Source organism: Berghia stephanieae, chromosome 1 (assembly GCF_034508935.2).
Source record: "Berghia stephanieae isolate SIO BIC M18660-M18661 chromosome 1, UCSD_Bste_1.3, whole genome shotgun sequence".
NCBI classification, from domain to species: domain Eukaryota; kingdom Metazoa; phylum Mollusca; class Gastropoda; order Nudibranchia; family Aeolidiidae; genus Berghia; species Berghia stephanieae.
Window position 1 is genome coordinate 76,665,683 of NC_088360.1, and position 16,070 is coordinate 76,681,752.

The 16,070-nt window shown below is 32.9% G+C and overlaps 1 protein-coding gene across 1 annotated transcript in view; it reads right to left on the reverse strand.

Annotated features, from left to right (window-relative positions):
* Window positions 1-928: 928 nt before the first annotated feature.
* The window catches only part of LOC144957455 (ethanolaminephosphotransferase 1-like), a 15,242-nt gene continuing 100 nt past the window's right edge, over window positions 929-16,070 (reverse strand). The window contains exons 1-9 of the mRNA XM_078888734.1: window positions 15,997-16,070; window positions 13,084-13,152; window positions 10,877-11,069; window positions 10,366-10,628; window positions 9,723-9,834; window positions 7,119-7,167; window positions 4,984-5,164; window positions 3,651-3,833; window positions 929-2,811 (exon numbers count right to left, since the gene is read on the reverse strand). The exon at window positions 15,997-16,070 is cut by the window's right edge and continues 100 nt beyond it. Coding sequence (XP_078744860.1) covers window positions 2,764-2,811; window positions 3,651-3,833; window positions 4,984-5,164; window positions 7,119-7,167; window positions 9,723-9,834; window positions 10,366-10,628; window positions 10,877-11,069; window positions 13,084-13,152; window positions 15,997-16,056 — 1,158 coding nt within the window. The 5' untranslated portion in view covers window positions 16,057-16,070 and the 3' untranslated portion in view covers window positions 929-2,763. The remainder of the gene's footprint in view (window positions 2,812-3,650; window positions 3,834-4,983; window positions 5,165-7,118; window positions 7,168-9,722; window positions 9,835-10,365; window positions 10,629-10,876; window positions 11,070-13,083; window positions 13,153-15,996) is intronic.

The following is a 16,070-nucleotide window of genomic DNA, read 5'->3' on the forward strand; positions in this document are numbered from 1 at the left end:
TTTAACCTCTATAGCATGAAACAGACAATACTAATTGCTTACTATTCACTGTTGGGAAGTCGGGAAAAAATCTCAACTTCACCCTGAATCGATCTCAGTCCCTTTACTGTGAAACAAGTGCTTTACCAACTGAGCTATAGGGACCCCTACCCATGTATGGAGATCAGTGAATACATTCTAGAAGAATGAAAACACAAGTTGTTATCATGGGGATAAAAAAAAATCTGTTGCCATGGGAAATGGCTGCCAGCTTGGAAAAAATAACATACCAAAGATTTTTTTTTTTCCTTTATTGATAAATTGACTTCAAATATAAAATGGCCCCAGAGGCTACACTTTATAATTTTTATTTCAGGAGTAAACAAAAATCAATCAAAAATTTCAACTCGATTATTGTCCCTAAAATATGATCTCTCACTCTCTCTGTTTGTTTTTAAGGGTTTACGGTGCTTGCTACACATTTTTGGTTATCTAAATTTGATATATCTTTAAAAGCAGACAATAAAAAGTATGACAAGAAGAATGGTTAAAATAACAACAGATGAAGATTCCAAGAGCACACTATAAATGTGCTCATCCAGACACAAGCATAGAATCCCACTTAAAGGAATACACTCAAATGTTTACTGATCATTACATATTCAAAATAAAAATATAATCGCACATAACAGAGAGAGGATTTATTATAAGGGGAAAAAAATAGCATCTCCCAAAACTATAACTATACATTGACTGTTTCTCTCACAGCCAAGGACTCCAGTCAGGGTCATGACAAAACCAAGGAACCTCAATCCAAGTCAAAGACAGAAAGCAAGTTGGAAAACAGATAAAGGGGGATAGAAGACCTAGTAAGTGACCTCCCTGCCCATTAGGAAAAGTCAAATAACCTCAACTATTTGTGTGTGTGTGTGTGTGTGTGTGTGCATCCCTCTCTCTCTCTCTCTCTCTCTCTCTCTCTCTCTCTCTCTCTCTCTCTCTCTCTCTCTCTCTCTCTCTCTCTCTCTCATACACACACACACACACACACACAATGACCTATTGCTGAGAAATAATTCAATTTTTCAAGAAACTCACTTCCATGGAACTGAGAAATTATATCTAATCAATCGCTGAAAGTATAAAAGAGATACAATAAAATTCATGGAAAGATATAAAATTTTAGTGACCAAAACTGTACTTGTTAGAAAAATTCATACAAGTGTTGTATAATTTGATGGACCATTCTATCATTTATAGTCCAATACCATTGACAGCAAAATAATTGGGCGAGGAATGTAGAGGAGACGATTTCTTTTTAAGTAATATAAGATGCTCAAAAATATAATTGTGTGATCAAATTATTTGTTTGAGCTAAAATAAAAATATTGATTTAATGTTTACTCATTTCATGTTACAAATCATTTTATATCAGGAGAACTAACAGAAGAAATATTTTTCCCTTATACTTATGACAATAATTGGCCACATAACATTGTCTTAATAAGAACCTACTTTTGTTAAAATGACCCAAAATAGCTATATATAGTGTTGCCCTCATGCCCTTCTTAATATAAAAACTCGGTTTATTATTTACTGATTTATTTTGTCAAAGAGTCACCTGATCTTTTTTTTTTATACAGGTGATAGTAAAGTATAAATTCTGAATATGAAGAATGCCTGATGAATAAATAAATGACATTATAAAAAATAATATAATCTTAAAGATTAAATGAATAACAATATAAAATTAATATCATCCTAAGGATCAGAACATCTGATCTTATAATGAAAACCATTTGATGAGAATCTTGTCATGGACTGAATGACCAAGAGTTTGGAAAAAATAAATGTGACCAAATTTCATTGCAAGTCAAGTATTTCCTTCAATTTTTTAAAGCGATGTAAAACTTTTGACCAGGAAAATTGTGTCCATATAAGTTTTGTTTGATTTAAACTTTCATCAAATATTATAGCGTATGACAGAACATGCTTTTTCATTGTGAATGTAAACTGAGGACTAAATTCATAAATGTTTTTAAAAAGTAAAACAATTGGTAATAAAAGATTTTAAAAACAACATAAATTCTTATCTTACAATTTCATTTTTTGATGTCTTTAAAGTATCCTCCTTTATTCTTGAAATAAAAATATGCTTGATATCTTATTTCAACGCAAACATTGCAGTCTTTTTGTCTTCAAACTTTGACTATTATTCCCTTATTCATGCATCATGTCACTCTGTGTTCTTTAAACTTTTAAACTCTTCTTTTCATTGACATTTTTCCTGACATGTCAAAAAACTTGTGATCCAAGAACAGTCAAAAGTCTCTGCAGTGATTGAATTTGTCTAAAATCAACATTGGATGCCTTTGGTTTGGACAACCTTTGTTAAATTATTTGACATATCAACATGCATTAGAAAAGCTTGAAAATACTTTGCGGTGGTCATTAAAACTGTTGCATCATACACACAAATACAAAAATTATTTTTGTTATTACATATATTATATACATTTGTTTATAAAATCTCAATCCTATGATTCATGCATCACTAAATATTAGCAAATTTCTCTTTCATATATATATTTAAAAAAAAAAAGGATTAAGTGATATGGGCCCTGTCATCAACCTGAACTGAGATGACCTCATTTTTCTCAAACACTCAGTATCACCAATGGCTGTAAAACATGATCAAAATTTGACTTATTTCGCTCCAGGCAATAAAGTCTTGATCAAATTCTTGATTTTGACGACAGGAATGAATTGATGTCACTCTTGCACTTTTTAAATTGAAAAAGCATTGATTTTAAAATGCTGGCACATCTCTCTGACCTGTAAAGATAAGGAAATCTCATTGTAAGAAAACTTGGGATTATGGATCTTATATCATAAAGCATTTTTACAACATAGATTACTACCACTGCTGAAAAGCCATGCTGATTTGGATAAAGTGCATTCATATGACAAGTGAAATATAGTATACTTCCAAATGATGGTCTGTTTATGTTACCTTATTAGGTGAATGCGGTTATCACAGATTCTGCCCCTTAGTTGTAAACAACACAGTCAATATTTTTAAGAGGACAGCAAACATGTAAACACTTATTTTAGGGCTCGATGATTTCTACGAAATAACAAAACTCATAAAATCACACAGATCATTTTAAAAATAAACCTTAAAACCTTAACACCGAGATACCAATACCATGTGGAGAGTTCAAAATAATGCATTCACTCAATAAAATGCATCAAAACAATATCTGTTAGCTCATTAACCAAAAAGTAACAATTTTACTAAATGAAATTAACTTCATTCAAGTTTGTTTTCGGTATATACACTATTTATTTGATATCTGAAACGTTTCAATAATTCAAGAATATTAAAATCATCAACTTGTCAATAGTCAACAGCTGTGACTAAGTTCTAATGAGTTTTTCAATAATGATTTTTTTTTTAAATGAAGGATGGCTCCTTTGCAAAATAAATATCTACCATTAGAAATCTAAAAAAAAGTATGAGCAAATCTGATAACATTTCTCTTTGAATGTGACGTAACATTCATAGCAAATGAATTCAAGTTATAAATCACAGGTAAATAAAATAATTTTCTAGCCTGCCCATTTGGCAACTAGAGATGTTCCATAATACTTAGTGAGTCAATGATACTTACCACACCAACTCCAAACATAAGATGGGTCAGTGAGATGTAGATACAGTAACACCACAGCAGCACAACCTCTGTCATTCCAAGATTCAAGAACTGGACGAGCAAGACAATGGTCAGCAATGGTAGTATTTTAGGATTGATTAATTCACACCTTGTGTTGCTCATCTGGGCAATAATAAGGTGACACTGAAATGAAATGAGAATAAAATATATTTCAGCACTATTTAAAATATTTATTACCTTCATGTATGAAATGGAGGTATCTATAACTGAAACAGTTAAATGTTATATTAATTACCATGGTGATGATGGCGGTGGTAATGATGATGCTATGGTGGTCATAGTGGTAGTAGCCTTAATGATAGTGCTGTGGTGGTGGTGGTGGTAATGATGAATGATGATAATGGTAGTGGTAGTACTTATGGCATTGTGGTGGTGGTTATGGTGATCGTGTTGTACTGACGGTAATGGTAATTATGTGAATTTGGTGATAATACTCCAGTATTAGAGGTGGTAGTTGTAATAGAAGAAGTAGCAGTAGGAGTAGTAGCAGTAGTAGTAGTAGTAGTAGTAGTAGTAGTAGTAGTAGTAGTAGTAGTAGTAGTAGTAGTAGTAGTAGTAGTAGTAGTAGTAGTAGTAGTAGTAGTAGTAGAGTAGCAGTGGTGGTGGTAGTAGTAGTAGTAGTAGTAGTCGTAGTAGGAGTAGTTGTAGTAGTAGTTTTAGTAGTAATAGTATCGGTAAGGATGGCCTTGTAGTAGTGGTGGTAGTGGTGGTAATGATGATGGTGGTGGTCATAGTAGTTGTGGTTGTAAAGGCGATAGTGGTGGTAAAAGTGACATTGCAGTCAACTCTTTAGAACAAAAACAGATCATCTCCTAAGTGACAATTTTTACGTTGGCCCAAACCGCACATGAAGAATTTGAATAATTGTCAGTAATAATCATTAAGTCTAATTGAAATATCGTTCCTGCAATGTCAAACTCACACTTTAACTATCTCCCCTAAAAATTTCAAATGTATATTATATTTTGAATTTCTGATAGGTAGAAAAATTAATTCAATATTGCTTTAAATTTGAACATATTTTACTTTTTTTTAAAATACAAATGCATAAATAATGTATATAATGAATTAAAATATCCTTAAAGAATTAGTATACTGATGTGAAAAGAGGTCATCCAGATGATGATCATGATGATGATTTGATGATATTTGTGTTTTTATTGTCGTTGTGGTGGTGGTGGTGATTGTAGTAGCATGACGGAAATTTAAAAAATAATAAATAAGTTGTCTATGCTCACTGAAACAAATGTGATAATAGAATTGGACCACTTACAGCTATATGTGAAAATGCTGTTCCTGTTGTCCAGTAGTAGAGTCTGGGTTGGAGTTCTAGAATATCACAGGACGATATACAGGCCCAATATATCAGCAAGGAAAACAGTATGAAAGTAGACACTAAAGGACGCATTGCCTCATAAAATGAATGCATTTTCCCCGTTCGATTTTTGTATGACCTGAAAAAAATGTCATCACAAGTAACAAAATTGGTACAGAGGGGCGGTAAGAATAGTCATGCATGGAAAATCAAAAAAGAGCACAAATCCACTGAAGTCCATTTTAAACAAACAATGGCAGAGCATTTGCATTTGGAACTGCAACCCGTTTGTCTCAATAAATGAGTCAATTAATTAGTCATTGATAGAATTTTAATTCTTAAATTTATTTTTGTTACAATGTAAAAGTAAAATGCAAAAGTAATTTAGATTTTTTTTTCTTCTTTAGAGCGGAAAATTAAGTAAATAAGCTGATGGAGTGATTTTGTCATTTGCTTGACTCCAAGTCTATCAGCTTATCAACTTGACCTCTGAGGTTTTCTTTAATTCAGATGAGAAAAAAAAAAACCCATTAAAATTTCATTACTTTTTAAAATGTATTTTCTAGTACGTTAAAGTCATTAATTGGAAAAATAACCAAAAATTGATAAACTGCTTGTTGACAACTCTATTAAACCTAATTAGAACTGCTTTTCGGAGACAAAACACCATCCAAAAATCAGTGCTAGAGGGAAAAGTAGCAGGCAGAAAGGTACAAGGCAGACCAAGAAAGTCCCAGATAGAAAATGTGGAGGCAACAACTGACAAAATTATAATCGACGTTCAGAAATGGCCCTTGAGCGTGAAGAATGGTGTTCCATGACATTAAACCTCTATAGGGAGACGGAAATCCGATAACATAAGGTAAGAGCTGCCTTTACTGTCTGTATGGCAACCGATATTTAAAATCCATTATGGTAACTGCACACCTTAAGTGTGTGGAGTATGAAATGTTCTACAATAGAGTGTCAAAAACTTTAGTCTTTACCTAAGTACTGGTAGATAGCAAGATTTGAATTAAAAGTGTAATTTAAGTCTTTTCATATGACAGACTGAAACTGATCATACAGTATTTTAAAATGCTCTGATAAGTTAATAAAATTATTGGAATCCACTGACCAAAATCCAAACAACAAAATATAACTTATATGAAAATGTGAAAGGTGAAAGAAAAAATGTGATATGTGGGTGTTAGAAAATAAGCTATAGTTAAATAAAGATAAAAATGAAAATGTTTTGATTGGAACTCAGTAAAATTAAAATCTATCCATTTGTCAACATCCACACTTACAATAACTGAGTTAGATAATTCTATTTCTGACAGAGCGAAAAACTTGGGTGTCATTCTGGGCAGTTCATTGTCTATGGATCAGCTTTTGAGCTCCATAAAATATCACAAATTAGGTCTCTTTTTTTGTAGCACCTTCAAGACAAGCCTCTCGGCTTTGATCTTAACAACTCACTTAAGCTTGAAACACTCTGTGTTTGGTATTTTGTTCTTTCAACTTTCATCAAATTTAATTTTTAATAACAAAATAAACAAACACCAAAGAGTGCAGATGATGAAAAAAGGACATGCTTTGATCTCTCGACTGGATGCCAGTCTTCTTCTCCTCTCTCCCCCCCCCTCCCCCCCTCCTCTGGATTCAACATCAACTCCAACCGTATGTACTTCAGAAATATTTTAGTTCTTATGACTTGGAATTTTTTGCATCTCCTAAAACTAAACTTAAATGCATTAGTGATTGGTCTCATGTGAAATTCGGACCCACAAAATGGAATGATCTCCCTCAGTCTGTAACATATTCGCGCTCTTTTGTAATTTAAAAAAAATTTAAAAATTTCTGAAAATTTATCTTTTCACTGAATGGATTTTTTTTATTTTTGTTCTTTCTTTTTTGTTTTTAAATATATATATTAACATATACATTGTTGTAATTGATGCCTTGTTTATATTATTATTATTTTAATATTGGTTGATTTGGTTTTAGTGTGATTGTATTTCATGTGAATAATGTCTAGTTTGTTTTTAAGCGCTTTGAGGTTTTGACAAAAGGCGCTATAAAAATATTCTTATTAATAAAGTTGCACGTACCTGTATATATTGTAGAACGTTATTGGAAATGTCAAAATATAGAATCCAACTGAAAAAAATTCAAAAATAAAAAAGTTTGTCATTATTTCACGTCAACAAATAACAACAACAACAACAACAGCAACAGCAGCAACAACAACAACGACGACGACGACGACGATGATAACAACAACAACAACAACAACAACAACAACAATAATAATAATAATAATAATAATAATAATGACTACAATAATAATAATTATAATAATAATATATTTTATGTTTTTAAGGGTTTTAAAGCGCTTATAATACATTGAGGTCATATCAGCACCAGTAAAAAGAAGAAAAATGGGATAGTAAGAAGTTCAAGAATTACAATTAAAGTACCCAAGAAAAAGAGGAATTAGTTCAAATAGGGAACAGATGTAGATTCCAAGAGGACACAATCGGTGTACCTAGTTTGAGATACCTAAATGTCTCATCCTAACACAAGCACAGGTCCCCACTAGGTAAAACAAATATATACAGTGCATAAGAGAGGGATGATTTACAAGACAAAAAATAAATAAATAACCCAAAACTCTATACATTTGACTGTTTCCCTTCCAGCCAGGGTATCCAGCCTGGACCAGGACAAAACCAAGTAATCTCATTCCAAGGCAAAGACAGAAAGCATTTTGGAAAACAGATATAGGGGAATAGAAGACACAGTAAGTGCCTCCCTGCCCACTATGGGAGGTCAGGAACCTCACCCAGTATAATAATAATAATAATAATAATAATAATAATAATAATAATAATAATAATAATAATAATAATAATAATAATAATAATAATAATAATAATAATAATAATAATAATAATAATAATAATGATTTTATTTTTTTTTTAATAATCCTAAAAATCTGAACAAATACAATGTTGAAAGACAATGTCCATAATGTTACTGCATTTTTTAGAATTCTCCTGTTATCTACATTATTCACACTAGAAAGATGAGAAAGATGATTTACAAAAAGAGAAACAAGGCAAAGTAAGAAATGAACGACATATATAGGGGGATAGGAGAAATCCTACCAGTAGCCTGGCAAACCTTTATTATAAATTTTTATCATGGTAAAATAAAATTTTAATGGAAAAGCACTTAATTAATCTAACAATTTTCAAACAGATAAATGGGAGCAAAATGACATATACATCTTTATGTATGAGGTCAATTTACAAACAAGTTATCAAGCAGTCAATGTGCTTAAAGTGCTTAACTATGGTTTCAAGTCATCAGCAACACTTAACATGGAAGAAGAGACAGGACGCCTGTAAGGTGCTATTACATTATTTTGTGACAGAGACGATGCTGTTTTTGGCCAGATCCTAATTTTACACCTGGGTATTGTGAAAGAACATGAGTAAAGAGTCTTTTCCAAGGACTCTACTCCTGCTAACAGCCACACAACAACCAGGAGCAACCAGGTCAAAAGCAGTGTAATACCACTAGTGGATATAACAGTTACTCAGTTTAAGTCACAGAACAAAAAAATCTTTGTTTTTGTTTTTAAGCGTTTTACGGCGCTTGCAACACATTTAGGTTATATCAGCGCCAGTAAAAAGGAAGAAAATGGGAGAGTAAAAAGTTCTAGAATTACAATTAAAGCACCCAAGAAAAAGTAAGACAAAGGGGAACTGAGAACAAATAGGGATCATATGTAGATTCCAAGAGCATACCACCAATGTACTTAGTTTGAAATCACCTACAAGTCTCATCCAGACACAAGCACAAAATCCAACAAAGAGGAACACACTCAAATGCTTACATTATACATTCAAAATAAAAATAATAATACAGAACAGAGAGATGATTTACAAGGAAAAAAATATCATCTCCCAAAACAATAACTATGCATTTGACTGCTTCCCTCCCAGCTAGGACTCCGGCCAGAGCCAGGACAAAACCAAGTAATCTCATTCCGAGACAAAGACAGAAAGCATGTTGGAAAACAGATATAAGGGGATAGAAGACACAGTATGTACCTCCCTGCCCGCTATGGGAGGTCAGGATCCCCACCCAGGAGCTCACCTATAAGTTTCATCCGGACACAAGCACAAAATCCAACAAAGAGGAATACACTCAAATGCTTACATAATACATTCAAAATAACAAATATAATAATACATAACAGAGAGATGATTTACAAGGAAAAAAATATCATCTCCTAAAACAATAACTATGCATTTGACTGTTTCCCTCCCAACTAGGACTCCGGCCAGGGCCAGAACAAAACCAAGTAACCTCATTCCAAGACAAATACAGAAAGCATGTTGGAAACAGATATATGGGGATAGAAGACACAGTATGTACCCCCCTGCCCACTATGGGAGGTCAGGAACCCCACCCAGAAACAAAGGAATCAAATGGAATAAATTGAAAAGATACACAAGTCCAACTTAATGTTGAAGGATGTACTGGATACTATACAATCCATCCGTAGTAAAAAATAAAAACAAAAGATAACAGGTAAACAAAAGAAGAGACATTAGAGCTTAAGAATTAAAATCAGGAACTGAGGGCTTATTTTATTTATTTGTTTCAACTGATATTTATTATTTTAATAATAAAAAACTCACAATGGACTGCTATTACAAAGGTTTCTGCAGGAGACCAACCCAAAACAGGGAGTCGGAACTTCCACATGTCATGTCCCCCGTAGAATGTAATCAAGTATATAATTGTCATACCCTGCAAATAGATGGCAAATGTTATAAATGTTATAAATAAGGACACATAGCAAAATCAAAATGGTGGAAAAGTTCAACAAGATATTAAACAATTTAACTTATTTGAAACTAATTTCATGATTTTATGTTTTTTTACATTTGTTCGTTTTTATCTAAAAATTTAATATGAACTTTCATACACAGTATCATCCTCTCAACTATCTCCATGAAAGTACAAGTTTGTTTGATCATTGCTGTATTCTTTTAAAACACCTAGTTTAAACAAGCAATAATATGGAAATATTATACATCTGAACTGGATTTCTGGTATAAAAAAGAATGATAATGATGGTTTTCAAAATCTTAAATTTCCACACACAAAAAATATTCTTTTCTTTATCAGTGCACATGCATCATCATTCATAACAGTAAAAATGACAATTTTCAGATTTTGTAAAAAAATAAAAAACAACTTTACAATTGCCACATTTGAGTGTTTCCTCTTGTATTACTGTTTTAAACAAAACAAAAAGCAGAATCATTAAACACTCACAATCTGTCCAATATCGTATCCCCATGGTAGAAACAAGACCCCTGTATTATATTTCTCCCAATGGCTACACACAAAGCAGACCATGATGCCCACAACAATGATGTATACTCTGAATACGTCCACACCATGCTCCCCTCGACCAAAGATGCAAAAGACAGAAATAGGCAGGAATACTGTGGCCCAACTGTCCAGACCATGATCAAAGAGCTCTCCAACAGGGGAAGAGGTTTTAGTCCGTCTTGCTTGCTTCCCATCTATTCCATCTGGATTTTAAAAACCATTTAAATATCAAATTAAAACAGAATGACTTGAAAATAAAAGTCTAGAAAAAATAATAACCTAGTGGGATTTGACAACCCTCGTTGCTCTTGGCTTAAGATCAATAATAATACTGACATACTATTATAGACACCCACCCACTCTAAGCATAAAAGATCACTACAGTTGTTATAAGTAAGTATAATAGTATGTTAATTAATTGTTGCTGACTGACCCTATTCCTCCAGCTTACCGAGTGTGTGGGATAGAAAATTGTTGATACCCCCAATGAGCCACACCCAGTTTGGAATTGGTGGATCATTTGGGTAGTCATGACTGGCAGCAGTGAAATGAGGGTCATAGTATGTCATGATGACAAAATTGACAATCAGCATCATGAATCCAGTCAGGGTCAACAAATTGGGAGCTATCCATAATGGAACGATCTGAAAATAGCAAACAAAAAAATCCTTTAATTTTATGTCCTGTTAAAGTATATATGATGCTATGATGATTTCATATCTCAAACAGACGCCTAATTGTATCTTAATAGATTTGTAAAAATAATTGTCTTGATCTATTAACATTTCCCTTTAATTCCTCAAAAAATAAAAATAAAAAATAAAAAAGTTTAAAATATCTAATTCCATGCAAATACAGAGAACCAATATGTAGCAATGACTATCCCACACAAATCTTTGGGCCTCTTTTTCGCTCACGAAGTGCCCAAATTCGCGACAAAATATGGGACGAAGCCGTTTGGTATATATGCTATTTTAAAAAATTAATTACGACGCTGTTTATCGATGAATATGACTGAAAGTTGGCACACAGTTAGACAAAAGGTAATTTTAGATTATGTCAAGCGACAAAACTCGTACGATTACCAGAAGAACGTTAAAAATAGATTTTTACTCTTTGGAGTAAAATATTTCTAAAACTACCGGGCGTGTAGGTTTTGTCGCTGACAAGGTAATACATGAACATTTCTTCCTTTAGGTTGTAAAATTTCATATGAATATGACGAGTACTTTTCCCGTATTTTTCAAAACACCATCCTAATTTGTTCTTCTTTTGTAAAAGACAAAGCCATTTTGCCCCCCTACAGCCCGAATCACAAGTTCAAAACGATTTGGCACCAAACAGCGGCTGAGCGAGTCGTGGCAAAGCGCTTTCTGATTGGTTGACCTCGTTTGAAAGTTCATGACTAGTCAAAATGTCTGCGCGGTCTCACTGGCAGAGGGGTGTTTATCGTCTGCCATTGCGTTTGGGTTCAATAAACAGCTGATAATTTGACTGTTTAATTTACAAGAATTTAAGAAATTATAATGTTAAAAGTTTTCGATTGCAATATGATCTACAATCTCAGCATGGGTTTAATTATTGTGTTCCAAGTCACGTTCTATCAGTAACCTTTGTCCCCTTGTCCAATTTCTCTTTTCCTTCTATATTTCTTTTGTTTACGTACGCAATCTCTCCTCTCTCTCTCTCTCTCTCTCTCTCTCTCTCTCTCTCTCTCTCTCTCTCTCTCTCTCCTCTCTCTCTCTCTCTCTCTCTCTCTCTCTCTCTCTCTCTCTCTCTCTCTCCTCTCCTCTCTCTCTCTCTCTCTCTCTCTCTCTGTGTGTGTGTGTGTGTATGTGTGTGTTTATATATAAGTTAGAACTCTTCTAATGTTTTCATCATATTCTCTATCAAATTTGCCATAAAATTGCCAAATTTCAATCTTTTAATCCACTTATTACGCAAGATACAACCAAAGGTCGAAAAAAAATGCCGAAAAAGCGTCCCATATTTTTGCGTTTTTTTCCTCTTTGCGGGTCATCTAAATAAATGACACCTTTGAAACAGCATAGCTTGTTTATTTATGAATGGATTTTCAAAATTCAAAAACATTTTTACTCAGTGGAGATAGGGCTTTGATTTCAGACAAAAATTTTCCTCAAAAAGAGAAAAAAACATTTTTCATAGTCATTGCTACAATATGTCTCATGATAATTCAGTTGGAATTGATATCAAGTCGACCACACATAAAAATGAGGACATTTTAGCCTCAAAATCAAAAGCAACAACAAACTGCCACAACAATACTGATATATAAATTGCCATTATATCATATGGAATAGGAAATGATTGGTCACAAAAATGTGTTTCGGATTTCTACAAATTGATTCTTACGATAAATCCTAAGGACTATAGTAGCTTTAGCTCTTCAAAATATAGGCAATAATGAGCTTTGCATTGCCATTAAGTAAAAATCAAAGTAACATTGGTAATCATGAATTACTATGGTATGGTCTTTAAACCAAAAATAACTAGGCACACATATGCAGTCTGACAACTCTAAAGTCTGTACAAATCAGGTGTCTAGCATATTCTATAATTTTTAAAAAAAGTTGATTTGTTAATTTGGTCCATTCATGTGAGCACAAAAGAAACAAAGCAAAAATATAAAAAACTTACAGTCACAACTTTGTTCCAAAATGGGTGACATAAGTATTTACTGATAGGACTGGTATCAACAGCGCTATACTGAAACATATGAAAGCAAAAAAAGAAAAAGATATTTTATAATTGAAAAAAAAAAAAGAACTAAAGAAAATTTCCCCAAAATAATTAAAACTACTTCTTTTACATACTGAAATGGCTTTAATCAAAATGAGTCTGACACGAAATTATGAGCAGCCACGAGAAAACAATAAAAAATCATTTTTGGCTGAACTGTAGATATATGAAGTAATCAAAGGCTAAACTCTAAAACGATCTACTTACTACACTGCTATATTAATAATCTGCAATATCAAAGCTGTAATCTGTAACTTAAAAAGTGGTTTGTTTTTAAGTGTTCAGCACTACAGCCATTTTCAGGTCATTCCAGAGTCAGAAAAATGAATGGGTAACAGTTCAGAACAGATCAACAACACACGTTGACATCGCTTAGCATAATCTAGGAAGTGAGCTCAAAAAGAATGGTACATTATGGAGTAAAAAGATGGTGTCTTGTCAGTTGACATGGTGAGGGAATATAAAAGTGAAATGGCGCATGTAGCAATGACTATTGATATTTTGGCATCTTATATATTAATGACATGACCTTGTATCACATGAGATAGGAAACGATTTTTATTTAAATTAATAAATACTTCAAGGAAAGGCATTAACATCCACCCCAGCATCATCAACATCACCACTACAACAACCACCACATCATCATCATCACCACTTTTCTTCCTTTTATAGGGTGCTTAAATGACCTAAATGTGTCGCAAGTGCTGTAAAACCCTTATAAACAAAAACAAACATACATCATCACAACCATTACTACTACAAATAACACCACAACCACATCATCATCATGACCACCAATACTACTACAACAACAACCAGCTCATCAACTCCACCACTTTTATGGCCACTACCACCATATCATTATCACTGTCACCACTACAAGCACCATCACCACCACTAATACAATCACCACTACCATATCATCGTCATTAATCACCACTACTATAACCTATACATCCCCATTATCACTGGTATCACTGCTTCAACCACCACCACTACATCTATCATCACCATTATAATCACTACCACTACTACTCTATATCCACTGCCATATCATTACCTCAATCACCATTGTTACTATTCATTTTTTAAATTTTTATATGACACTTTTTGGATTTGGAGCTTTACTTATTTGAAAAAGGGGATTTGGAATAGTATTTGTCATTGTGTTTACATATAGTCCTCAATTGATAATATTTTGTTTGCAGAAAATCCTGTTTCGACATTGAAATTCTCCGAGGGATGTCTAAATTCCTGAGAGCCAAATTTAAAATTCAACATCTTAATTCATTGATACCCAAAAAGGTTTCTTTTTATATTTCTTCACTTCTGATCCATCAAACATATTCGTTAGCAAATTTGATTTCTGTCAAAAATCAGGGAGCAAGAATTATGTAAATGCAAATATGAACTAAAAGATTAAAGTAATTAGCAGTTGTGTGATGTCTTTTAAGTTTAAAATTAAATCGATCTACAGATCTCTTTTTGAGTGATAGAATTTTAAGACTAAGTAGATTTAGAATCAGAACAGAAGAGATGCTCTGATTTTAAGGTGATAATAATAAGTGGTAGCGTACACGTTTCTATTAACTGCCACGGGTAATGTTAGTGTCACAAAGTGATGTTATCTATATTAATACTCTCTCTCTCTCTCTCTCTCTCTCTCTCTCTCTCTCTCTCTCTCTCTCTCTCTCTCTCTCTCTCTCTCTCTTCTTCCTTTTGTCACGGACCATGTCAGTTGGTAAATCGTCAACAATGTATTATTAACTGCCATGGACTGATGTTATTGCCACAAATCTTTTAGTGAATTGTTGCCTTATTATGACAATATGCAGTATATATTTAAAACAAAGGAATTCCTACTTTTATTTTAATCTTCTAGTGGCATATTTATAGTTGAATCTGAGGATTGGATCAAAGACAACAGTAGTTTTTGTTTTGATATAGAATATGAATTTAACTTGTCTTCGAATTCATGAAAAGGCTTAACAAATGCCGACAAGTGTAGTGTAGACTCAAACCTTTCCGCAATGATTGACAATGATTGAATGATTGGAACATGAAAGTGACGAGATTCGAGATTTGTAGATATTGTAGAAGTTGATCATAATTATACTTGAAATATTTTATAAATAGCTCTTTTTATCAAAAAGTTGAGCACTATTACTATTACTATTATTTCATGGTTTTTGTACATGACTTACAGTAAGCTTTCTTACCCCATAGAATAATGGGCTCCTATCACTATCAGAGAAGAGTCTTCCAACATTCTACTTCTAGGGAAATTAAAACAAACATCTCTAAAAATATGCAAATCCATGTCAGTGATAACATTGTTTTTTAGTTTTAGTAATTAATTATATCAAAGGAATACTGTAACAAACACGCTTTTCATCAGGGGGTGAACAACGAAACTCCAATTCTCCAATAAGAATTTTAAAATGAAAATGTCCAGGAGTAGAGTTAGAGTTAGAGTAATTCGTCCCACGGCCTGATTCAAGTTAGCATTATTCGTAATAATAGTGTAGTATATATAGGAGAGTAATAGACGTAATAAATATATTTCTATAGACGTAAATTTCGGTAATTCTAAAGATAGGTTTAGATATAAATATAATCCTTCATTAGTACCTGACATCATTGTCTATAGCTGTGCTGTATTTAAGTGCAACATTGTCCGTGTAAACCTTTTATATCACTTTTTTTACACACTCCCTTGGGAGTGGTCACATTACAAGTGAAAGTGGGATAGCAAAAACCATAATATTATCATATTAATTTCAGATTTTGAGGTTCATAATATATTACCTTATAACTGTCAAACCCAGCAAGAATTCCTTTAGAAAGATACATCTGCTTAGGCATCATTCAATGCAAAACAG